Below are 27,353 nucleotides of genomic sequence, written 5' to 3' on the forward strand. Positions count from 1 at the left end.
TAACGTGCCAAGTTGCTGATCGTCACACCGTTAACAATAATTAATGGCTCAGTGACTAAAATGTTACAACACGATACCGTAAGTGACTAAAATGTAACATTTCAAATAGAAGTGACTAAAATGTAAAATGAGACAAATAAAAGTGACTATTTTAATAGTTTACCCATAAAGATTTTTATATGTTCGTCAACAAGGATATGATGTCTACTACTGGAGTCTATTAAAACATCCTCTTAAGTTGGATTGGATGACCTATCCCATTTTTGAAATTAAAATATGAGTGAATGATAAGGATAACTCAATCAATCCAGATTTGAAGTAGAAACCATTATTTTATCAGCCCATGATTCAACCGACCCAGTCCAATTCCACACGTGTGAATATAAACATCGAGTTTGTCTGAAGATGACGAATAGAAAAATTTGTCGAACACAGTGGACGGAGAAACCGCTGCAGATCTATCGCCTTCAATACCGCAAAAGGGGATCAAGAACTTAGACCAATTCTTCTTTATGTTTATATGATTTTTTTTTTGTAATTATACATATAATTTATAGTTATAGATCCAAGAATCTCATCTTCTTCTTTTTTATTTGTTTTTCAGAAAATATAAATTAACGAGAATGAAATTAGTAATTAAATGAATGAGAACCCCGCCTTGTTTGCTATCTCTAACTTTAGATTCTGCTGTCCATAACCTTTCCAATATCACTGATCTCTCTCCTCTTCCTGATCGCATTCTCATCGAACTCTTCTTGGTAAAATTTTCTTTCTCTTTCTTTCCCTTCTTTGTCTTCTTAGAGTTTTCTTGCCATCTGGATAGATGGGTAGTTTTAATTTCTTAATTGCTTTTTGGCTTTTTCTTTTTATGTAAAGCTATGAGTTGTTCATGTGTTGATTTGCATGTATGTATGGAGAAATTGAGTCATTTGATTTTGATGGGATATGGCTGAGTCTTCAGAGCGTACTTGATAATTTTATTGTTGTGTTGTCTAGTCTGTATTCTGCAATTTCAATTTTCTTTTGATTATCTAATTCAAATATTAAAGTGCATTTCTTTTATTTTTTTCAAGTCTCACCCTTAAGTTGAGTTTCTTCGATTTGATTCCTTTGTCTTTTGGATCACTTGATCTGAACATTTTGCTATTGGTGCCACTTGTTTACTAATTTTCTTTGCTATGATAATTTCTGTTTCCCTGTTTATTAAATTTAATACATTGCTGAATTAACCTCATTTGAGTTCTCTAAATTCTTTTCTGTTTTCCCTTTTGTCTTCCAAATGCTTTGAACCAGAAAATAATTGAAAAACAATTCAGCTCGTTGTTATTATTTTTCTTTCTGTCTGACTAGATTCATGGGTCAATCTTACCTCTGTAACCTTATATTATATGTAACTCTTGTGTGGTTCTAGTTGCATTCATTTAGTTAAGATAAATTCTCATGATTCTAGCAGAGAACATTGAGAGCTGGAAAGCTAACCGAGAGAGTTCTTAAGCTGTTCATAGCTACTGGCAAGGACGAGGTCTTCTCACTTATCCAGGCACTCAACATTCAAGTTACAGTTACCCCTGTCCTTCCTACCAGTAAGTTAGTTTCAGAATTTTTTTTTCTTTTTTTTTCTCTCTCCAAATGAGTTTTTAGCTGATTTCCAAATGGAATTTTGTTCCCTCCATAGGATGCTCCAAGAAATTCTGAGATTAGTTTAATCAGTGGAATACACAGTAGCTTGGTCTAAAGAGTAACGAAGCTGATTTTAAGAGGCTTGAGTATTCTGAATTCTGTTGACGTTTGTATTTGGCAAGATGTCTCTATCAATTAAGGATCATGAGATTGATATTGTTATAGGAGCACTACGTTCTGACCTGACATCTTTCATGAGTGAGTGGAGGCCTATATTCTCTCGATTTCATCTCATAATTGTTAAAGACCCTGATTTGAAAGAGGAGCTCAAAATTCCAGAGGGCTTTAACCTTGATGTCTATAAGAAGCCTGACATAGATTGTGTTGTGGGTACTTCTACTTCAACCATTTTCTCTGGCTATTCATGCCGGTATTTTGGCTATCTGGTTTCTCGGAAGAAGTACATTATCTCCGTGGATGATGACTGTTACCCGGCCAAGGACAATAAAGGCATTTTGGTGGATGCTGTTGCCCAGCATATTACTAACCTTACAACCCCGGCCACACCATTCTTTTTTAACACTCTGTATGACCCTTTCACTGAAGGTGCAGATTTTGTTCGTGGCTACCCATTCAGTCTTCGGAGTGGGGTACAATGTGCTTTGTCATGTGGGCTATGGCTTAATTTAGCTGACTATGATGCACCTACTCAAGCCCTCAAGCCAGAAGAAAGGAATTCCAGATATGTTGATGCAGTTCTGACGGTTCCAGCTAGATCCCTGATGCCTATTAGCGGAATTAACATCGCTTTTAATCGGGAGGTGATTGGACCTGCCTTGCTTCCATCTTTGAGGTTGGGTGGGGAAGGTAAGTTTAGGTGGGAAACAATGGAAGACATATGGAGTGGGATGTGTGTTAAGGTTGCATGCGATCACCTGGGACTTGGTGTGAAAACTGGGATGCCATATGTCTGGAGAAATGATAGAGGTGATGCTATAGCAAGCTTGAGGAAAGAATGGGAGGGTGTGAAGCTGATGGAGGAAGTCGTACCTTTCTTTCAGTCGGTGAGGTTGCCACGGGAAGCTACAACAACAGAGGACTGTGTAGCTGAGGTGGCAAATGTTGTTAAAGAGCAGCTAGGATCGAAAGATCCCATTTTTGCTCGTGCAGCTAAAGCCATGGTGGATTGGGTAATGCTCTGGAAATCAGTTGGATCTAGCACATCCTCACCAGGGGCATAGGATTAAGACATGGTTATAATTTGTGTGTTTTTGCCTTTTGGTTTGCTAGAATTATTTCTATCATTCACTCTTCCATGATGGTGATATTACGTGGAATATCTGTTTGTAATTGAGCTGCAACCTGAATTGGTTTGCTTGCTAGTGATATTACGTGGTAAAACCGAACTTGAAGACTTTAGGCAACATTTTAAGACAATCTCTAATGCTGGGTTTTGAGTTTTGTAATTCAAATTATTAAGATTTACGTTTCGCACGCTTTTACACTCAATTAGCCGCTAAATAGATTGTATATGCGAAAAATAAAAGATTATGACGTATAATATTTGTTTTTCAATTCATATTATGAGTTTAGTAATCTTTAGTATTATATATTTTTATGCATATATTTAAAATATTTCAATATAAACATAATAATATTTGAAATAATTAATTGAAATATTTCACATGTAAAAATATTTGAAATATCATATCTACAATGTAGATGAAAAAATAATGATATTTGAAATAATTATTGATTTTATAATATTTACCATACGCACAACATATCTAAAGAAAATAAATATTTGACATATAAATATTATACATAAAGAAAAAAATATATATAATATTAAATATTTGACATATAAATATTATACATAAAGAAAAATATACATATATATATAAAATGAGTTGATGTTTATATCATATATAAAGGAGTTATTAATTTCAAATATTTTTAATATAATGATATTTGTAAAATATATATTTTTATTATATAATTACATATTTATTATTTGATTTTATCAATAAAAGAGTTATTAATTAAAGAGATGAATTAAAAATAAAAAAAAATATTTAGGTCTTAAGGATGAAATCATTATTATTCAACCATTTAGCTAAAAGAGCTAATATATTAAAAACATTAATTAAAGATATAAAAAACTTAAAACAAAATAAAATAAAAAATATATAAATGTGGGTGAGAGAGGAATCAAACTTGGATTTAAAGAAAAACCACTAACATTTAATCATCTAATCAAACAAACTAATTATATTTAAAAAGTTAGGAAATATAACTTAAAGGGAAAGTGCACCCAGGTGGACGTACTTTTTACTTTCTCTCCAAAAACGACTTATTTCCCTAAATTTTCAAAAAAAATCGGCATATTTAGCCAATAAACTTTTATTTTTGGCATATAGGGCTAATTTAGTCCAATTTGCCACAAAATAAAGGTATAATAACTTATTTATCTTCAACTTTAAAAATATTATTTTAACTTTTCATTTTATTTTGACGTAATGTCAAAAATAGCCCTAACATTTGACTATTTGTTCACTTTGACCCTTTATCTTTTTTTAGGAGCATTTTAATCTCTAACGTTTATTTTTTTTGGGTCAAATTAGTCTATTTTTAATGGACTTAGTTGACTAACAATCAACATTAAGCACTGACGTGGCAGTCCAAATGAAATTAAATGCTGATGTGGCAATATTTAGTCACTAAATCGAAACTAATAAATGGCCTCAAAGTTTGGATCCCATGTCTCAAACCTGGTTCACATTTCTCTTCTTCTTCTTCATCTTCTTCTTATCACAATGATTCATTCATAGTCCATAAACCACAATGAATGAACCCTTCTTCTCAACATTAAGTAGCAACTAGGCAATCCACCGTCCATTTCTTCATAGAACTCATCATCTTCGCCTTATGATTGGCCAGAGATAATCTGCACCGCCGGTTCCATCACCGAACTCTACCTTGATGACAAAAACATCATGAAAATGACTCAGCCATCGATATTTGACCCCCTAAACCTCACTTTCCTCAACCTTTCCTTGAATTTCATCCTTAAAGAATTCCCTATTATGCTTTACAATTGTTGAAAGCTTCAATACCTAAACATTTCTCAAAACTATTTTGTTGGTGAAATCTCTGACGATATTCAACGATTATCAATTCTTGTTTCCTTGATATTAATAATAATAATTTTTTGGGAATATTCCATCCAATATTAGGAGATTATGTAACACCCTTATCTCGTCTCTGTTGCCGGATTAAGGTTATAGAGCGTTACCGATCAAAATAGAACATTTCACTTTATTTCAGAAAAGTTAAACAATTAATTTAAACATATAATAAATAATGTCTATTCATGGTATGAATACAATAACAGGCCTTGAATTGGGCTTACGGGGCCCTAAAAATAATTTAGGAACAATCCAAAATTAAATAGAATCAAAATAGAAAATATCGGAAAAAAATTGAAAATTTGAAAAAGAGGGGTCACACGGCCATGTGGCTAGGCCACGTGACATAGCTCAGATCGTGTGTGTAACAGCCCAGTTTAGACCCTAATCGGAACATGATTTCGGGACCACAAATTCGAGTCAGAAAAATATTTTAATATTATTTTTGATATTTATAATATGTGAATTGATATGTGTGAAAATTTCATGTGAAAATTTTATTGTTTGTGTGCTCAGTTTAATTAAAAGGACTTAATCGCATAAATTATAAAAGTGGCTAGCTAATTGTGTAAGTGCCGAATTGTTATTGTTTTTATAATGTGGGGTTCTTAAAAGGAAATTAGGCCATTAAAGGGTTGCATGGACGGTTTTGGGTTTATAATATATGGTTTAGTTATTAAATTATAAAGGTTAGTATTGTAAATTATGAAATAATATGTAATATAATAAAACATAAATTAAAAAGCCATGAATTTTGTTCATCTTGTTGGCTGAAACTTGACAAAGAAAAAGGGGTTTTAAGCTTTCAAATATTCGGTCTTGTTCAAGCTTGATTCAAGGTTAGTTTTTGTTCGGTTTTTAATAATTTTTACATTTTTAAGATAGTTGCTTCAAGTACTAGTTAGCTCATGCTTGAATTTTTGAATTTGATGACGTATTCATGAATTGTCATTGTTGATAGCTTAATGATTTTTGTGTTTGATGATGAAAAATAAATATATGTTGTTAGATTGTCAAGTTTAATTAAGTGATTTTTAATAAAAATGTCTATTTAGGACTAAATTGTGAATTTTGTAAATTGAGGGATCAAAATATGAAATAAATGAAACATATGGGCTTGTATGGACTAGGGATAAATTCGGCCTAACATGGGTGTATTCAAATTTTGAATATTTTGTGTTTTATGAAATAGGGACTAAATTGCAAAAAATGTGAAATGTCAGGGGAAAAAGTGTAATTTACCCATTTATGTGTTTTTGGATGAATTTGATTGAATATTTGATTAAATAAGTTTAATTTATATTAATTTAGATCAAGAAAAGAGAAAATTGGATTTGGATCGGGGTAAATCTAAAGTTGTTGAATAGTCGACCCGGTCTATTCGTCTTCGTACGAGGTAAGTTCATAAGTGAATAAATGATGTTAAATTGAATGTATTTACTATATACATAGCCGAATTGAATTGTATGTATGTATAACTATATTTCCGAATTGAATTTAGCATGGAATGATTTATTACCGGCATGAATCGATCTAAATTACGACATCTGAAAGCCCTGTACGAACCTTAGGAATAGTTAGGATACATATGTCATGAAATAGGATTCTGATATGTGATTTACGTGTAAGACCATGTCTGGGACATCGACATCGTATATAAGTTCATGTAAGACCTTGTCTGGGACAGTGGCACCGATATGTGATTACATGTAAGACCACGTCTGGGACGTTGGCGTTATACGAGCTTTTCGACTATTCGAGTATCCTTATTAATTCCGAATGGTTCAACGGGAAATATTGAGTTAAGATCGAATGTGAAATCGAGCTAAAATGATTAGGTATATATTAAGTTAAATGATTGAGTAGTAAGGTAAGTATATACTTTATATGGATATATGAAATGTGCATCATGAAAATGTAAGTTAAATATGCTTATGAATATATATGTATTCAGCCAAGTGGTAAAAATAATGCTAGAGTATATGTATTGATATATGAGGTTGCAAGCTTGATAATTATATATGTACTTATGATTGGTATGATTTGGTTTAATTATATTGAATTATAAATGTCATTGAAATGATTTATTTGCTTATGACTTACTAAGCTATTCAAGCTTACTCTGTGTGTGTATGTTCTTTGTTTTTATAGATTTTGGAAGCTAGTTATGAGCTCAGGGATCGTCAGAGAAATCCATCACACTATCAATCACCTTTGTGGTATTTTATAAGTTTGAACTTGAACCTATGACATGTATAGGCTAGTTATTATGTTGATTTTGAAGTATGTATTTATTGAGAGCCATCCGAAAATGGCTTGATTAAAATGTTAAAGTTTGTGTGTATGTGACTATGACTTAAATTTAATTTGGAAGTATATTTCATGGTGTATATATGTATGGTATTAGGTTATATGAATTGGTTTGATTAATAAGTTAGTTGATGGTTGAATATATGTGGTATTACTTATGTGCATTCGGTTATGCTTTAGACTTATTGTGGGAATTATGTTTCATGGTATACTTGTGATGTTTTAATATGTGTTTCGATTTGAGAAATGATGAAATTTGGTATGGTCATGAATATGATTTTCTAGTTAAATGTTAATGTCATGTGTGAGGAAGTGTGTGTATAATTGCTTTGGTTATTTTATGAGTTAAAATAGGTTATAATGCATGATTATATATAGCTAAATCTAGTCAAAATAAAGGTGTGTGCTTAGGACATGTTTACCTATGAATTAGCTATTTAGGTTCGGTCATGAATATCAATGAGTGAATAAAATTTTAAAATTAATATTGAAATTATTTCAAATGACCGAATGTTGGCTAAATTGTTTGATAGTGAATATGTAATTATAAGCATAGTAATAAACATGCGAAATGGGTGTAATATTGGTTGATATTTGTGCAACAAAATGGTTCATTTTGTTTTGGTTTTATGCGCATAAATTGTATAATAGAATAGATACTCTTGGTCATTTGGTGACTATGTATAGATTTAGTTTATTAATATTAGAAAATTTATACATGTAGTATAAGAAACTATGGTATGTTCGATCATGTGATAATGTTGTTATGGTACTTATGTTTTATTTGTTTTAATATGCGCATGTCGGAAGAAATGTAATAATATATGCTTGAATATATTAAGTTTGCAAGTATCATTAATGTTAAAGTCAATGGTTCGAATATTATATTTATTAAGTACAAATAACATGACTTAATTTGTTACATGTTAGTTGATTTAAAATGTGATTAAATAGATGATATTAATATGTTTGAACTTTGGATCATAGTTTGTATATGTAATATGATGAATATAGTATGTTTGTTTTTAATTGGCTATATATTAAAAATGTGTGAATTTGGCTTGATGTTTGCAAATTTGGTTGAGTATTTGTAAAGAAATTTATATGTCTTTGAACATAGAATGAAATTATATGAGCAAGCTGAACTGTATTTTAGTCAGGTAATGCCTGTAACCCTAATTCGGTGACGGATACGGTTTAGGAGTATTACAGTGTAAGCATTTGAAATAAGGACACACGATCGTGCCCTAGCCCGTGTGTTTAACCGTGTAACTCACTAACTTGGCACACATGGCCATGTCGTAAGCTATGTGTTAGACTGTGTAACCCACTGACTTGAGACGCACGATCTTGTTTTAAACCATGTCTTAGACCGTGTAAAACCTGCACCTAATACAATAAAGCCCACACGACCGTATGGTGTGACCATAAGTGACACACGGCCATGTAACAGCCTGTGCCAGGCTGTGTACTCACCATTTAACCCCTAATTCAAGTTAATTTAATACCAAATCTTACCCAACAAGGTACACCAATATCACATACATTCTTAATACACTTTTAAACATGACAAAACAATCAACCTAAAGCATATAACCAATGTACCATTCTTAGGCACCTCAATTCATAACTAAACATTCAAATAATCTAACAAGACTTTGTCTAATATCAATTTCCAATTTAAGCTCCCAAAACTAACCATATTATTATTATTGCATTTTGAACATGCTACAAAGTTTACCAAATAAACATCAGGATTACCATTTATACAAAAAATTTCATATTCCAACATCATAAAACATACTCAAAAGAAGCTAACAATCTTCTTAATCATCCATTACCATTAACATTAACAACTTACAAACAAAACTTATATACACATGTCACAACTCAAAAGGAGATGCAAAAGCTACCAAAATGACATGAGAGAAACAAATAAGATTAAATAGCTTAGTAAGAACATAATATAACATCTACTTGACTTAACTTGATTAAAATAAACAATTAAAGTTATAAAATGCTCATGCTAATCTTCAAATACATGGTAAGTTTGTTTTCACAATCAACCAAATCGAAATGAAAATTTTCTATGAAAATTTATCATAATAGGATTATACCTATTCCATATAACAATCCATAAATAAATCGTTCATACAAGTATATAACTAGTTCGTAGGACTCCGTAACATTTAGTCTAAATCACTAGTGCTCAATTCACATACTCAGTAATTACTCCATTTTCAAGGGCATCATAGATGCAAAACAGGGGCACAGATGTGCAATCAAGGGTATCGATGTGCAAATAGGGGTACCGATGTGAAAACAGGGGCACGATTGTGCAATCAGGGATACTAAAGTGTATACATAAATACTTACAATTCATATGGTTATATAAATAACCAATATTAGCTTCACATTTATATATAAATTAATTAACTAGAAATCAGTAATCTGAAACAAAAATAAATCACAATTCTAAAACAAAGCACTATGATCTTACCTACGATCCACTCTCGATTCAAACGCAAGGATTACTTTGCAAATTTTCCCTTTCCTCAGTTATTGTCTTTATGACTTATGTCTTGATCTATATAGTAATTAAATACATTCTATTAAATTCACATACATTTCACACTCAATTTAATGAATAAAACCCTTAACTTTTCATTAATTACATATTTTCTCTAAACTTTTACATTCATCACAATTTAGTCCATATCCTCAAAATACCAAAATTAACAAAACTTTATAACATAACATGCTAGCCGAATTTTTACCCTGATATATTCAGCCCACATTTATTCTAAATTCACTAAAATTCCCTATCACTTCTAACATTTCATCAATTTAATCCTTTGCTCAAAAACTAACAAAAATAACTTTATAATTTACTCATAACCAACAACTAATAACTCTAATTCATCATCTAATCTCATAATACTAAGTATTCATCCATGGTACATTTCAAAAATCTTAACAGTTTCAAAAACGAAGCTAAAGGTTAGTTGGACCTAGTTGTAACTATCCGAAAAATATAAAAATTACAATAAATAAGCTTATATTGAACTCACATGCAAAAGGAACTTTAACCGAACCTTGCTAGCACAAAAATGGTGGATTTCTTTTGTATTTTCGGTGGAAGAACCTTTTGGAAAAATGATACTCAATTTTGTTTTTAATTATTAAACTATATTAAGCTAATTACAAAAATACCCTTAAAATTAAACATGCATTTTAACATATTTTCAAGCCTTAAACCGTCCATCAATAAACTTTATGGCCAAATTGCTTCATAAGTCCCCTCCACATCATTAATTAAACTATCAAGTCAATATAATTCATTAATTACTAAATTTTACGTCTTTCACAATTTAGTCTTTTTTATTCAATTAACTAATTAAATCTTAAAATTTTTTTACCAAAATTTAATATAACCCTAATACAATTTCATAAACATTAACTAAGTATTAAAACACGGTCACACATATTAGAAATGTACTCCCAAAACTACTGTCTTCGACACCATTAAAAAAGGAGATATTATAGATTACTACTATTGCAAACGTTATATTTACACCAAAACCTTTTCAATGGAACATTTTCTAAATAAATTGGTGATTTGTCTAATCTTCAAACTCTGGGTCTAGCTTATAATGGCTTTTTCGCCATGGAAATACTTAGGAATTTAATTTTTTGAAGAAATTGGTGTATTTATGGATGAGTGATGACGGAAACCAATTTAATCGGTAAAATCTCAGGAAGTTTCAACAATCTTTCAAGTTTAGTGCATTTGGGTTTGTTAGAAACAATTTGGAAGGTCGAATTCCAAGTAATTTGTTTACTTTCGAGAATCCAACTTATGTGCATCTCTTCAAAAATCATCTTTCAAGTGAAATACCCAAAGTCATTGATGCTTTGAATTTGGTTGAAGTTGATCTTTCCCAGAATAATTTGACCAGCGAAATTCCACAAAGGTTCTGTAAGTCACGGTATTTGAATTTGTTAAACTTATTTTCGAACCAGTTGACTAGAGAATTGCCGGAAAGTATCGGTTGACTGCCTGCTTTGAGGGATTTTATGGTTTTTGACAACAACTTGACTGGATTTTGCCGCCGGAGTTCGGGCTTCATTCAAAGTTGGAAGCATTCGAGGTGTCAAAGAATCAATTTAGTGGCAGATTTCTGCTCTCTTTTTCTTTTTTAATTTATCTGATTCAAGTGTTTTACATTTTTTGTTTTTAATTGTTTTTTAATGAATAATTTTTTTGAGTAATTTTTATTTTAATTACATTTGAAATGCAAAATACCTTTTTTTTTCTTTCACATTTTTACCGAGAGTGAACTAACAATTACGTCATCATATAGGTTAAAAATAGATCAATTTAATTAAAAAAAATGTTAAGAATTAAAAGTGCTTCAAAAAAGATAAAGGGTCAAAGTGAGTAAATGGTCAAACGTTAGGGGTTATTTTTGACATTACCTTTTTAGTTTTTTATCTTTTTTAATTTTTAAATTTGTATATTTCAACTAATAATATTATTAATTTCAACTAATTACTTTTCAATTATCATATATTTTTTTAAATTTTATTTTACAAATTATTTATAATTTATATATTTTTTAATTTATATATATTTATATTTTTTTAACTTGGATATCCATTTAATAAAAGAAAACATTTTTTTAGGTAAAGCTTTTACATAGCATTTTGTGATTGGTTATTAAATTTGTTAGCAACTGTTAAAAAATATAACAGGACATATTTTAGATACTAAACTCGAAAGTGATTAATTTTTTAGATATAAATTGAAATAAAAATATTTTAATACCAAAATAAGAAAACGAGTATACTTCCCAAACAAATAGTAAATTAAGGCTAATAAAATGCACAAAATCCCCAAATCTAGTTTCTGAATGGGAGCCCTAACCCTCACCCGAATCCCTCTGTTCGGATCCCTCGGTTTCTCCCACTTTCGGATCCTCCGTTTCTCCCTCTTTTTCGCCGGTGGCTGAACCATCCTTACGCTACCCCTTAATTTAAGTTTTATTGCTTTTCATTTCAATTTTTTTGTTTTCTTTTATAGATATAGATGGGAAATCCGTTAATTTTACGGAGGATACAGAAATAGGGGTAAAGATAGAGAGGGAAAGAGAGTTTAGAGAGAAAGAGATGGAGAATGGGGCAGGGGGAGGCGGGTTGATCGTGTGGGTACGCAGGAGGAACGGATCGTGGTGGCCGGGGAAGATACTGGGGCCTGAAGAGTTACCGGCCTCACACCTTGCGTCTCCGAGGACTGGAACTCCAGTCAAACTTCTTGGCAGAGAGGATGCCAGCGTGTAAGTCTTATTTATTTATTTTTTAACATGTGAGTTTTGTTGGCTTAATTTTTCCAAAAGAAATACCAGAGGCATTTTTACATTTATAAGTTTTAACATGATGTTTATATACCTAGGTACTAGGTATTAAGGATAGAATTGAACTACTGGAAGAATAGAGAGTAGTGTGACTTAATGTCAAGTTACGAGAGTTTAGAAGAAATGAAGCTGTGATATTTACTCTTATGAACTTAACCTGTGGACAGTTAAGGCTTTTCTGAGCAAAACGAATGGTGAGAATGACTCTACAAATGTAAGATGTTAAGGACGTATAAAGTATTTTGATGATGCACTATAATATGGAACTCAGTTCTGCTTTACTTAGGAACTTGTGAATGAGTAATGGTTTACTGTGGAGGAAAGTTGTGAATGAGTGATGTTTTACTCTGAAGGAAAGTTGTTAATGATTGATGGTTTACTCCAGGGTCTAGGTCCTTTTTACTCTGCAAAAAGGTGTCGGGTAGTTCTAAAATATAGGTAGTTGTATTTCCATCCTGCATGGTTTCTAGGGTTTGAACGATTCATATCTGAATTTCCTTTTGATTTCCAATTAAAGAGAGGGAGAATAAGAGGGAGGAAGACTAATATGAATATCCATTCAGATTTTTTTTTAATCTATTGTTTGGATGTTGTACTTGTACCTATAAAGAATAAGGAAAACTATTGGTTAAACCCTAACAGCATAACTACCACACACACACAAATTCACATTGTTTTTCTTGACAGAACATCATATTGTCATCCTGCTCAATGAAAGCTAATGTAATGCTCTGGCATAATTAATTTAATCTTACAATAATGTTTAGTCTGTTATTTGTGACTTGTGAGAAGCTAAAGAGGCGATAAATTTATCCCTTCTATAATTCTTGTTGAATTTTGTTTGCTTTGGCTATGGCCCTTTTTACCTTATTCTGAACAGTGGAGCCTAAAAATATGTGTTAATTTTATTTTATTGCTTCTTTTCTATCCATGTTAGAGTGAGAGATACTACATTGATGTATTCAACATTTCCATTAAAGATGCATGTCAACCTTTATTTTTTCGATGTTAGGAGAAAGATTATCTGTATAGTTATTTGAAGCCTTTGTTCGGAATAATAAGTTTAGTTGATGCTTTTCTCAAGTTTTTATGCCAACAAAATATCTTTACTTTCCACTAGCCTGTCTGAAGTTAATACGAAAGGAGTAGCATATATCTTGGGCCTCTAGTTATACAATTTTGATTGTCAGATTACTGAGAATTAGTTAATATTATCATTGCTTTGCATATTTTCTGGCAATTGTAGACAATTTCTGATCTTAGAATGAATGCCACTAGGTTTAACAAATCAATTCACATCACTTTTTGTAGACAGTTCTTCTGTTATATGGAAACACTGTCACCTTCCCTTCCCTTCCCTTCTACATTTCATATCCAAGCTGTTATCCTTGCCACTCAAGTCTCCTCATTGGTCTGGAATTTTTCTCAAGTTGTCTCATTCTGTAAATTTATTTGGAAAATGTGCAAATAACTTGAAGGCATATAATATGTAGAGATTGCACTTTCCATCATTTTGCAAATATTTTTCTGTGGTCATTTATTTGGAGAGAATTCATGGGATTAAGATTTTGTTTTTCTATACACCACTGATGGAATTTTTAAATTCCACAAGTCGTGTTAGAATGTTTCTACGTGTCACATTACCTTTTATATTATTATTTTTAAAATTTTTATTTCTGTAAATACCCTGAAGGACTATGGTGACCTTACTAACCTCACTGGTGAATTCTAAAAACTCCGCCTTTGTGGATGGATGATTTTCTATTTTTTTCTAAGTTATGGTTCAAAAGATCTTTTTTTTTTGTTCATATTATGGAATATGTTGTTCCATTTTCACTTAATTTTACTTGTAAGATATATTTCTTTTTCTGTCTTCTTAGCGATTGGTACAATTTAGAAAAGTCTAAGCGTGTGAAGGCATTTCGATGTGGGGAGTTTGATGATTGCATTGAAAGGGCAGAATCCTCACTAGGTGTGCCACCCAAGAAAAGAGAGAAATATGCTCGACGGGAAGACGCTATCCTTCATGCGCTTGAACTTGAGAAGGAATTATTGAGAAAACAAGGAAAATTGGATAGACTTTCTAATGAAAGAAGTAAATCAACTGGTTCTGCTAAGAAGGATTCTTGTGGTTCAGATATTAGTAATGGAAAACCTGGGAACACAAAATCAATTCAATCCAGGAATCAAGATACTTCCATCAAGGGTGAGACATTGAGTAGCCCTGTACTCTTGCAAAAAGATCAAGCTGGAAATCTGCCAAGTTTAGAAAATGATCATGCTGAAATCATACCTCGGACGAGAGAAATGCAGGATATGGGGCTCAAGATTGCATGTGCAAAGCAAAAGCTTACATCTTTCAGTGCTTTGGATGATGATACTCTATCTCCTTCAACAAGGGTTCCCAGCATGGGAAGACCTGCGCACATTAACGGTAAAATCTTCTTTAGATTAAGGGAAATGGTTACATGAGGGATTTACTGAGGAATTTTTGGTCAAGAGATATGACTGGAGGTGCCCTTTTGTTCAAGTCTTGCAGAGTAGTGTAAAATTAGAAGTACTGCATTTTCTACAACCTGACTTTAGTGCTATTTCTGCTTCTATTTCAGGAGAGCAGCGAATGGAAGGTGTTCTCCGAGCAAAGAGGAGCAAATGCATGTACTTCTCACCCGAGTCTTTTGATGTGTTGGATTATAAAGAGATTCTTAGAAATCAAATTGAGATGTCACCTTCCCATTTTCTGGAATGTGATTCTTATCCTTTTCATAGGCTCTTGATCGAAGATGATTCTAGTGAGTTCTTGGAAGATATTGAATCTGGTTCTTCTGAATCAACTTCCTCTGAATCTGAGTCAGAGTCTGATTCTTCTGAGACCGAACCAGATATGGATGAGGATATCACTTCACACTCAGGTTGATTTTTCTTAGTCTTAATTCTAGTCTCATGCATTATGTTTGCAATATCATCTTACATCCTGGATAAATGTTCTACGTTTAGGATTGTGCATATTCTTCAGTAATGTAATCCTGCTTCCACTGTTACTTGATTTATCTTGAAAACTGTATGTTTCGCATACTGTTCCCTATACGTCATTTGTGGTGAAATTAAACATTCCTGTCAAGACAGATTTCCTTCTCAAATTATTGATTCTGGAACAATTTTGGATGTTTTTGCAGTACAGCCAGTTGTGTTCTTTGAGTCCTCAGATTGGTTAGGACAGGAACTTATTGTTGTTAAAAAACAACCTGGATTAAAGATGCACTGTTGTTCTGTTTTCTGGTCTATTACTTTAGGGTGTATAACTTCATGTTTCCATATGACATAGGGGACAGTGATTTATCTGTTGTCAATCAACAGCATGAATTAAAGATGCACTGTGATTCTCTTTTGTGGTCTATTATTTTAAGGTGTATATGATTTCATGTGTCCTTATGACGTTTGTTTTTTCTGCTGAAATAACTCTGTTACATTGGCTGAAATTCTTTACATATATATTTTGCTCATGATGCTATTGTATTTGTAGTTTAAATTATAAGGATTATGAAGTGGTCAAATTTCGTATTCAGAAACTAATTTTGACTTGCTAGATATGGAATTAGAATTTCTCCTTCTTGATCCTTAAATGCACTATTGCGATGGCAGAGCAGTTACATTAATTTGGGATGCCAATATAAAAATATGCACCAAAATAATGTAAATCACATAATTTTAATGTAAGATTAACAAATTTGGGCTGCCAGTATAGATATATGAACTTGACCTAACTTATGATGACATAGTGTAGGAATTTGTAAACTTTTGGGAGCTTATGACCCCCTATGATTCTAACCACATGCCAGTGCTACCATTTTATTGTATATTCAGGAAAGCATCATGGCCTGTCTAATTGTTGGTGATAATCCATTTATTATTGTTTCTTATTATTTTCTTATTCTCTATTCAGGTGCTACTATATGTATGGATACTCGATTGGGTGCCTTTCAAAGACTCGACACACTAGGAGCTGGAAGCATGGGCCAGGGGGAGTCTGATGAGTCATCTCTTTCTGGTGAGATGTCTCACTTTTATCCTCATGGTCCTCATTCCGTGAATGAAGCGGTGTCTAAATGGCAGCTTAAAGGGAAAAGGAACTTACGGAATCTGGGAAAAAGATCCATGGATGCATCAGAGATAAGAGGTTATAATGGATATGCTCCTCGGTTACATTCTGAAGAACGAGGAATGTTCAGAAAAAGGCTGGTAGGTCAGACTTATTGTAGAAATCATGACTTCGACGATGATGTTGATGTGGCTGGTTTGAGTGCAAAAGATTTTGGAGTCCAAATGTTTGGTTTTGATGGTACAGGATCTTTATATATGCCAAGGGATTCATCCAGAAGTAGAGATAGTTTTGATCATAACATCCATGATTGGGAAGGCATGCGATGGGAAAACCATGCTGCTGAGAGAAATGAGTGGGAGAATGAAGTGTGGCATTTTGATCCAGAATTTTCTACCCATCGAAATTTTGGTGGGAAAAGAAGATCTATATTGATAGATGTTGATTTGAATGTCCAAGCAAGCTATCAGAAAGAGCCTGTGCCTATAGTTTCATTGATGAGCAAGTTGGATGGGAAGGCAATAATAGGGCATCCTATTCAAATTGAAGCTCTAGACGACAATTCAATTGAGACTCTTCTCTCCGCTAATGGTTATTTCAGTAATGGGCTAATGAACTATGGATACACTTCTCTTCCACCAGCATGGAGGACTGCCAAGAGGACAAATTTTAGGGTCCCACGTCCTCACCGATCATTTGCATTGGGTAGTTATGAAGGTGGTGAATATCATTCCTTGAATCATGAACGAAAACCACCTTTTAAGAAGTACAATGTAGTAAGTCCCAATCACAGTGCAGCCCTGGTTAAAAAGAGCATCTCTCATGTTCCTGTCTCTCCTACAGACAGGCAGTTACAAAGAAAGTTACCAAAGAAAGTAAGCTTATTTTCTAGCCCTAAAACAAGAACATTGTCATCGATTGGTATAGAACATACTCTCATATCTAGGCCCATACATGATAGCCGTAATTGTCAAATGGAGGGATCAATCAAACCAGAGTCATCTGGACTCACAACAGTGGCCTGCATACCTGTCAAACTAGTATTCAGTAGGTTACTTGAAAAGATCAATAGGCCACCATCAAAAACAGCTAATAAAGTGATTCTCTCCACTAGTGATGCAGTGAGAGATCCGTCCTAGATCACATTGTACATTGATAGAAGAAAAATTAAATACTAGAGCAAAATAAGCATTGCTAATTTCCTCTTTTTGACGAAAAGCATTCCCGCCAACATTTCATTGTCAGCTTCGTCAAGGTGAGGTGCTTGTTTTGATTCCAATAATTAGATCGACCAGGTAATGGGCATAGAAACTAAGCTCTATGTTATGATTATATTGATTGCTTGTAGTGATTTTAGGCTTTCAATATCTGCTTATAAGGGATTAATAGAGGAAAAGTGTTGTCAGCTAGCTAACAGGTAATTTGAAATTATCAAGATGGTCTTTCGGAGTTTGCCTCGATTCTTTTCTTTTTTTGTCTAAAAATGCCACTGTAACATTGTGGATTTTCTGTTCTTGTTAAAGCAGTCAGGAAGTGGATGTTTAGTTTTACCTATGTTACTTGGAGGGTAAGGGTCGGAACTTGGTTTGTGTGAGTACGTGTTTGATACAAGTGTACCAACACCAGAGGAAAATTGAAAAGTTGGGGTAACATAGGTTTTATCGGTGGAAGTAAGAGGAGAGAAGCTGGAGATTGTTATTTACCTGTATTTCTTCTCATTTTACGTTTCGTTTTTGTGATTTGTACACATATTATATTGCAACATACTGTGAGGGAGTATACTTACACTGTGCTCTTTTTTTTTTTTTTTTTTGTAAATGATCTGAGATAATTTGGCAATGCTATTTATTAAGCAGATATTACCCCAAAAGTCTTGATGATTGTTTTGATCCTGCCATATATATATATTTTTTCAGTTAAGCATAAAAAAGCCTTCGAACTAAAAATAAATAATCGTATAAGTTTCTACCAATTTGTTGTAGTCAATTGAGCTTTCAAATGTTTGTTTCATTCATCTGATTCTTGAAATGCTTTGGTTGACTGTTCCTTCTTAAAGATTGCTAGCAACCAAAAAACATTCCCATAAACAATTCCCTCCAGAAAAATTAAAAAGAAAAATTCCCTATCGATGACACATGTGATAATGTTATGAAGGATGTTTGATTTATAAAATTCTACTTATTTTAAAAAACAAGTTTCTTTCCCATCGAATCGACTTTATAATCATTTTAATTGTCTTTGGTTTTGTTTTTGTGTTTTTAGAAAATAAAATAGTAATCTTGCGTTAAAATAATCTTGGGATTTTGAGTTTGCTCAATGTTTTATTGATTTATCACTAATAAAAGAACGATATATATTTTTTTAAAATTTAATGAATTGATAATTTTTCTTTTTAGTTTTTATAAAAAAAATTCAAATGAAATAAAAAATTTATTTTATTTTCTTGAATTTTAATAATTTTGTTAATATGTTTATTTTTAATTTTTTTTATCATTAACTACTTATAATTTTTTGGGTAAAAATTTGCCTTTAATTCATTTAAAATCAATTTTGAGAAATAAAAGTTAATAAAAAAATTATAACTTAGTGGCAAAATGAAATCGAAATTTCGTATTTTAATCGTAAAACTTTTCTTTTGGTACATAAATTTAGTTGTAAAGCTCAGTCTAAGTAAAGGTGGACTGTTTAATTTTCCTCTAATATAAAAATATAATGAAAAATGTAAATAAAAAGGCATAGTGTAAAATATAAACAAATTATATATAAAGGTAAAATACAAGAATATTCACTTAACTATTTGTTTCATTCTATTTTGGTCGCTAAATTATTTATTTTTTCGTTTTAGTTAATTTTTTAAAATTAAATATTTTAGTCACTCTTCTATTAGTTGTCTAATGGAAGCCTAACGTGGGCTTTGTTTTATTAGCTTAATAATAAATTTAGCCCTTCAATATTCATACATTCTATTAGTTTGATCTTTATATCTAAAAAATTCAACAAGCTTAGCTCTCAATGCTTACATGGTTTGTTATTTTAGTCGTAATTATTAAAATTATAAAAAACCTTAAAACTTTTGAGAAGTAAATATAAATTATAAAAAAAAGTAAATATAATTTTAAGATTTTTGTACCTAAAATGACTTTCAACAGTATCTTGATAACAATATTTTGATAACAGTAATCTTAAAATACTGTTGTCATAAACTTTAAAAAGTTTCAGACTCAAAGAGTTGTCATAAACGCATTTCGCCATTCGATCAGCAGTTATATTTTGAGCTTTAGGAATATGCCGAATTCTTATATTCCAATCTGGAATAAGATATCCTTTGATTAACCGAAGTTCCACAATATTACTATTGGCAACACTACAAAAAATGAAGGATTCAACAAAAAGTGAATTATCGCATTCAATTTTCAACTGTTTGTAACCTTTTCCCATGCTATATGGAGGATTAATTTATTGACACATGACATATTTATTGTAATATTTACTTTCATTTTTTTGTTATTTTAAAATAGAATATAATTTTGAAATTATGATATATTATTTGAATAATATCAATAATTTATAAATTTAAATATTTAAATATTTAAAATAATTTAATTACAAACTCTGCCATACCTGATTTTATAAAATTGATAAAACTTTGACAATTAATAAAAAGTCATATTAAAGGATCAAAATTTAATTTTATAAAACTATTAAATATTTGAAAATTTTTAAATAATATTATTTCAAAGATATATATTATTTATAAATTTAAAATAATTAATTTTATTATTAATTAAAATTATGTAGGTGAAAATATTAATAACAAGAATTGTTATTCAAGTATAAAATTAAAAAAAAAAATTTAAATAATAATGAAACACCCCAGTACCCAACCTAGGAGTTTAGACCGAATTTTGGAGGTCACATTGATCACCGAAGTGGTCGTAGGAAAGTTTAGTTTAACAAATCGAAAAACATTACAACATTTAAGTTACGTAAAATTCTTAGTTATAAAATCCTGATATTTCAAAAGAAAGTACAGCCCCAATGACACTTACGTGCATAAAACACAAAATTTCGTACCACATTTTTCTAAAAAATACTTACAATTCAAAGTGTTTAATTATAAAATCAGAAATTATTAAAAATACTATTAAAGTATTTTTTAACTGTGACTGTCCGAGACCTCCGCATACCGAGTCCAACATTAGAATTCGAAAATGTACCTGAAAGGGGAAACACTAAGGGGGTGAGCTACACAAGCTCAGTGTGAGTTCGACACGTGACTAATAGCAGAATTACAGAAACCATTTCGAAAGCGAAACATACTTAAGTGAACTTGGAACTAGCGTCCCAACAGAATGTAACAATTCAACCACACCATGTCACACACAGTCACTCAGTCACAAGTGTTATTCAGTCAGACAAAATACAGCCAAATAATCTTACACCCAGAATACTCAAACAGATGCGTTTGAAGGCAGTAAAGTAAAAAACCCACCCACCCAGCCAACACACCTTTCCGTCCCCTAATCACACCCCAAAAGAGCTGTATAAGCTCATCCAACCAAACACACCACATAGGACCTCGAAAGGCCTATCCAACCCTACACACCATGTATATGGACAAAGTTACTTAGATAATAGTACGTAGCAAATTTGATGTACATACGGTACAGTGCGGTAAACCGCTGTACTGATAAGTTGCAGTTAAACTGCCAGATCAGAATCAATCTTCCTTCTCTTCACAACCAACCCAAAAATTACTTTATGCAAGTGCATGTATGCTTACAACCTCACAGAAACAATGAACACATCGACAGACAGTCAAACAGAAACAGACATGCAAACACCCAGCTAACCAGGTTCAGAATCAGACTTCTCACACAACAGTCACAAATAACACATAAGCCGAAGCCCAGATCAGAGTCTTAACTACCCTCACTAAAGCCTAACCAAGGGTTGGAACACACAGACACAATTTCAAGTAAAAAAAAGCATACACAGAACTAAAATTGGTGACTAAAGACCATATGGTCGTGTGCTCTGGTTATGTGAAAATGCCTAGGCTGTGTGGGGGGTCAACACTGATAAACCTCAGAAGTAACATATTTTAATTACATGCTTGGCATATTTTTGAATGATTTATCATAAGATTTAGTGGATTTGATGCTCCTAATCCTTTAATTTCATGTTTTATATCCAGATGAGTATAGGAAAGCGAAAAGTACAAGAAAAATGCCAAAAACAGACAAAATGGGTTTATTTCAGTGTTTCACACGGCCTTGGCACTTTCACACGGGTAATCTACACAAGCCCATATGTCATAGCCGTGTTGACATTAAACCACATCAGAATTGCACACGTCCTGAGCACCTTCACACGGGCGTGGCACACAGCCGTGTTCCTGTCGAGCCCAAGTCTAATTTTATTCGGAAAAGGCTAATTTTGGGCATTCTAAAGTCTATATAAATATCCTAGAAGAGGATCAAAGGGTGGACACGGAGTAGAAGGTAAAAAATACTTGAAGACAAGCATTGGAATCAGCTCGGAAGTAGGATTTACTTCAAGATTAAAGATTTCTATTCAATTTCTACCGAAGTTTTTGGGTTTCTTTATGTTTTTTTGTTTTCCCAATTTTGAGATGTTTTCCTCCATCATTATGAGCTAAATTCCCTAAATACCTAGGGAAGATGAAACCTAAGATGAATCTTATTATCTTTTGAATTATATGATAAATAATTGTTCTTATTCTTAATTATGAGTTTTAATCCTTGCGATAATATTTCAGGATATTAATTCAGGTTTTGATGTACTTATTCAGTGGAGCAAAAGTCTCTGTTTAAGAGTAGATCTTCCATAACTAAGCGGAGTTGTATGCAATCCTAGAGATAGGACAACATATATCTACCGGATTAGAGTCAAATCTAATAAGGGAATCCATAGATCGAGTTAATGCGACAATAGGGGTTTTAATTAAAAAGAGATTTCAATTAATCAACCTAGAGTCAGTTGTTTTTAGTCTCGAGAGAGATATTAACATAAACTAGGGATTTCTACGAATTAAGTCAAGTGAATAGATCGTCTAGTTCAGAAGTAGTAAGTGAAGTCTAGGTGGATTTTTCCTTGGTATTGTCTTCTCTATCGGTTTTCCAAAAGTATTTTCCAACTTTTATTTCTATCGTGTTCTTAGTTAATTAGATAGTTAATCTTAGTTTAAAACATCCTTTTAATTCTTAGGCTAGATAATAAAAAGATAGTAATTACTAGTACTTTTAGTCCTTGTGGATACGATATTTCCAGTCTCACCATAACTATACTACTGTTCAATAGGTGCACTTGCCTTAGTCGAATTTTTAGTTAGTTTAGCGACCATCAAGTTTTTGGCGCCGTTGTCGGAGACTAAGATATTAGGAATGTTTGAATTTCATTACTTTAGCCATTTTTTATTTTTATTTCAAATTTCTTTTTGTTTTAATTTAATTTTTAATTATCTTCTAATCTCCCTATTATTTGCTTTTGGCAAGAATCTCTAGTTTATGACTAGAAGGAACCCGTCGGACCTTTGCTATTTGAAGTGAGATAGAAAGCACAGCTCGCAGAAATCGAAGAGAAATAAGGCGAAACCTACAGTATGTAGAAGAAAAGCAAGAGGACGAGACTGATATTACCGAAGAGATGGCGAATAATCAGAATAACCCATTACCTCCTGTAGTTGCTGCAAATCCAGTAAATTAGAATCCTACTACTCGTACTATGTATGATTATGCTAAACCTACTTTAACAAGAATTGAATCGAGTATAGTTAGACCTCCTGTTGATAAACCATAATTTATACATATTTTTATCCCATACTTACCACATTTATGGATGGTTTCTCCTTAAAATTGGTGAAGTCGATGCTCCTAATCCTTTAATTTCATGTTTTATACTTAGGTGAGCACATGAGAGTAAAAATAGCGAGAAACGGGCCGAAAATGGAGAAAATGGACCCACATGAGAAATCAACACGGCCTGGACTTCCTCACACGGGTGTGTCACACGGTCGCGTCCCTTTGGCAGGATTGAAGCATGACTTACACGTGTATACTACACGCTCGTGCCTATTCAACAGCCTTGACCACGGGCTGGAGTAATCGCACACGGGCATGTCCCTACTGAGCCCAAGTATTACCCTATTCGGAAAAGGCCAATTTTGGGGGCTCTTAGGCATTCTAAAGCTTATTTAAACACATGAGAAGGCACTTAGAAGGGGGACGCAGAGTAGGAAGCAAAGAATTACTCGAGGAAAGCTGATTGATTCATCTCAGAAGCCGGATTCATCATCAAGACTGAAGATGTCCTTTCAAGTTCCTTCAGGAGTTTTGGGTTTTCTTATGTTTTGTTATCTTTATGCTTTTGAGATGTTTTCTTTCATAAGTATGAACTAAACCCCCTAAATACCTAAGGGGATTAATTCAAGTTAAGCTCTTATTCAGAGGAGGAATAGACCTTGTCTAAGATAAATTTGTCATAATTAAGCGGAGTTGATTGCACGCCTAGAGATAAGGTGATAAGATTTTGCCAGATTAGGGTGAAACCTAATAAGAGAATACATAGATCGAGTTAATGCAATTCTAGGGTGTTAATTAGAAAGAGATTTCAATTATTCAACCTAGGGTTAGACGTTATTAGTCTTGAGAGAGATAATAATATAACTTAGGGATTTCTACAGATCAAGTCAAATGAATAAATCGTCTGATTCAGAGTCAAATAACAAGTGAAGTCTAGGTGGATTTTTCCTTAGGTATTGTCTTAATCAATCGAATTTTTCAAAAAGTATTTTCCTAAATTTTCTTTCTGTGCATTTTTTAGTTTGTAATTAGTATAGATAACCAAACCTCTTAATTTTTAGGCTAGATAACAAAAAGGAAGTAAATACTAGTACTCGTAGTTCCTTTGGGTTTGACAATCCGGTCTTGCTAAACTATACTACTGTTCGATAGGCACACTTGCCTTAATCGTGATAATAAGTTAGTCTCAAGAATGATTCTTTTATAAATTTTTAAAACCTGTTACGAATATCACGCATCAAGTTTTTGGCGCCATTGCCGGAGAACTAGGATATTAGGAAAACTCGATTTTTATTACTTTGGCCATTTACTTTATTTGTAATTTAAGTTTTTATTTCCTTTTCTTTTCTAATTTTTCTCTTATTTTCTTCTGACAGGTCCCGTCAGACCACTACTTTTTTACGGTGAAATTGATCGTACAGTTCGCAAAAATCGAAGAGAAATAAGGTAAAGCTTACAACACACAGAAGAGCAAGAGGACGATACTTCAACCATAACCGAGGAGATGGCTGAAAACCAAGAAAATCTGTTTCCTCCTGCGATTGCTATTAATCAGAATCCTGCTCCGCGCACTATGTATGATTATGCTAAACCTTGTTTAACAGGAACTGAATCGAGCATAGTTAGACTTGCTGTAGCTGCAAATACTTTTGAACTGAAACCTAACACAATTCAAATGATACGTAATTTGTTCAGTTTGATGGTTTGTAGGACTAAGATCCTAACGCTTACTTGGAAAACTTTTTGGAACTATGTGATACATTTAAAATTAATGGTGTTTTTGATTACGCCATTCGCCTTCGGTTATTCTGATAAACCATAAATTATACATATTTTTACCCCATGTTTAATGCATTTTATAGATGATTTCTCATTAGAATTAGTGAATTCGATTCTCCTAATAATTTAATTTCATGTTTTATACTTAGGAGAGCTTAGGAGAACAAAAGGAACGAGAAATAGGCCAAAAACAGAGAAAATGGGCCAAAGTACGAAATCAACACGGCCTGGACCTCCTTATATGGGCAGACCACACGGCCGTGTCAATTTGGCAGGCTCAAACACGGCTTGAAGTAATCAAAACGGGCGTGTGCCACGGGCGTGTCCCTGTCGAGCCCAAGTTGAGTCCAATTCGGAAAAGGCTAATTTTGAGGGCTTTAAGGCATTCCAAAGCCTATAAATACACTCTACGATGTATGGGAGAGATACAATGACCTTCTGAGGAGGTGCCCTCACTATGGGTTACTGCTTTGGCTCCAAGTACAAACATTTCAGAATGGTCTGAATCCTTCGACTCGGCAAATGGTTGACGCAGCGGCGGGCGGAACCATCAACAATAAAACACCAGAAGATGTCTATGAGTTTATAGAGGAAATGTCACTGAATAACTATCAGTGGCAAGTCATGAAGACAAAGCCAACAAAAACAGCCGACGTTTATAACGTCGATTCGGTCACCATGCTCTCTAATCAGGTAGAACTCTTGAATAAAAAGATTGATGGTTTTTTTAATTCTTCACAGGTTCACCTAGTAATGCAGTGCGAAGCAAGTAGCGGTGGAACAAACCATTCGGAATACCAACCTTATGGACACAACATGGATAACAAACAATTAAACTACATGGGTAATAATCCTTGACCTCAAAACAATCCATATAGAAACACTTATAATGCAGGTTGGAGGAACCACCCCAATTTCTTGTGGGGGCGGTCAAGGAAATCAAAAACCACAACATCTTCCGGGCTACCAACAACCACCCTATCAACAGGAAAAGAAGCCAAACCTTGAAGACATGCTCTCAAAGTTTATATCAGTGTCAGAAACTCGTTTTCAGAATACTGAGACAGCACTTAAAAATCAACAAGCATTGATCCAAAGCCTCGAAACTCAGATAGGCTAGCTTTCCAAACTAATCTCCGAATGACCACAATGTATTTTGCCAAGTAATACCGAACCTAACCCAAGGGAACAACTCAACGCAATTAATATTCAACAAGAAAAGACCGCTTAGATGAACAATTTGGTAAATTCATTAAACTCTTAAAAAATTACATATTAACTTACCGTTTATTGAAGTTCTATCGCAGATGCCAAATGCAATGAAATTTTTAAAGAAGCTTTTAGAAAATAAGCGGAAGTTGGACGAGGCGTCACATGTGGAGCTGAACGCAGTTTACTCGGCCATTCTCCAAAATAAACTACCTAACAAACTAAAAGATCCAAAGAGCTTTACTATTCCTTTCTTAATTGGTAGTTAGATGTTAATCATGCATTAGTTGATCTAGGGGCTAGTATCAACGACATGCCTTAAAAAATGTTTAAGCAACTAGGTCTTGGGAAACCTAAACAGACTAGGACGAGCATTCAATTAGCAGATAAAACTATAAGATTCCCTAGAGGTATTATTGAAGATGTGCTAGTTAAAATTGATAAATTTATATTTCCCGTTGACTTTATTGTTCTAGACATAGAAGAGGATAGCAACACTCCCTTAATTCTAGGAAGGCCCTTTTTAGCAACTGCTAAAACCATCATTGATGTTGGCACATGTGAACTCACACTCCGGGTGGGAGACCAAACAATCACCCTTCAAGCTCGTAATTCTAGCAACACATCAAGAATTGAAGGTGATCATTTAAACCATTCTACTAAAAGTAACAATATGGTGTAACCTATTTTGCAGAAAATGAGTCTGAAGGAAGCACACGAGTCGTTCTCAAGCACCAGTAGAGGACCTATTCATGAAGATCGAAGTAAACAAATTGAGGAACTCGATGAATGGTGGATGCACAAACCAAGAACACCTGACAAACTGAAACTACGCCAAAACGAGCCCGATACATCTCTAAATCAACTTAAGGCTGGTGATAAGGTTTTATTAGATGCCGCAGATCCCCAC

General features: G+C 33.0%; 2 protein-coding genes across 2 annotated transcripts; both read left to right on the forward strand.

The window, feature by feature from the left end:
* The first annotated feature begins 776 nt into the window (after positions 1-776).
* LOC107912960 (probable UDP-arabinopyranose mutase 5) lies at positions 777-3,110 on the forward strand. The gene is made up of 2 exons (XM_016841364.2): positions 777-1,583; positions 1,676-3,110. The coding sequence occupies exon 2, from the start codon at positions 1,803-1,805 to the stop codon at positions 2,859-2,861; it is 1,059 nt and encodes a 352-aa protein (XP_016696853.1). The 5' UTR covers positions 777-1,583; positions 1,676-1,802; the 3' UTR covers positions 2,862-3,110.
* An 8,842-nt stretch (positions 3,111-11,952) lies between these two features.
* On the forward strand, positions 11,953-18,416 carry LOC107912962 (uncharacterized protein At1g51745). Its single transcript, XM_016841365.2, has 4 exons — positions 11,953-12,454; positions 14,413-14,966; positions 15,142-15,444; positions 16,476-18,416. Exons 1-4 carry the CDS (start codon positions 12,288-12,290, stop codon positions 17,768-17,770), a joined length of 2,319 nt encoding a protein of 772 aa, XP_016696854.1. The 5' UTR covers positions 11,953-12,287; the 3' UTR covers positions 17,771-18,416.
* The last annotated feature ends 8,937 nt before the right edge of the window (positions 18,417-27,353 follow it).

The sequence above is a fragment of the Gossypium hirsutum genome, chromosome A13, assembly GCF_007990345.1.
Source record: "Gossypium hirsutum isolate 1008001.06 chromosome A13, Gossypium_hirsutum_v2.1, whole genome shotgun sequence".
In the NCBI taxonomy this organism is placed as follows: domain Eukaryota; kingdom Viridiplantae; phylum Streptophyta; class Magnoliopsida; order Malvales; family Malvaceae; genus Gossypium; species Gossypium hirsutum.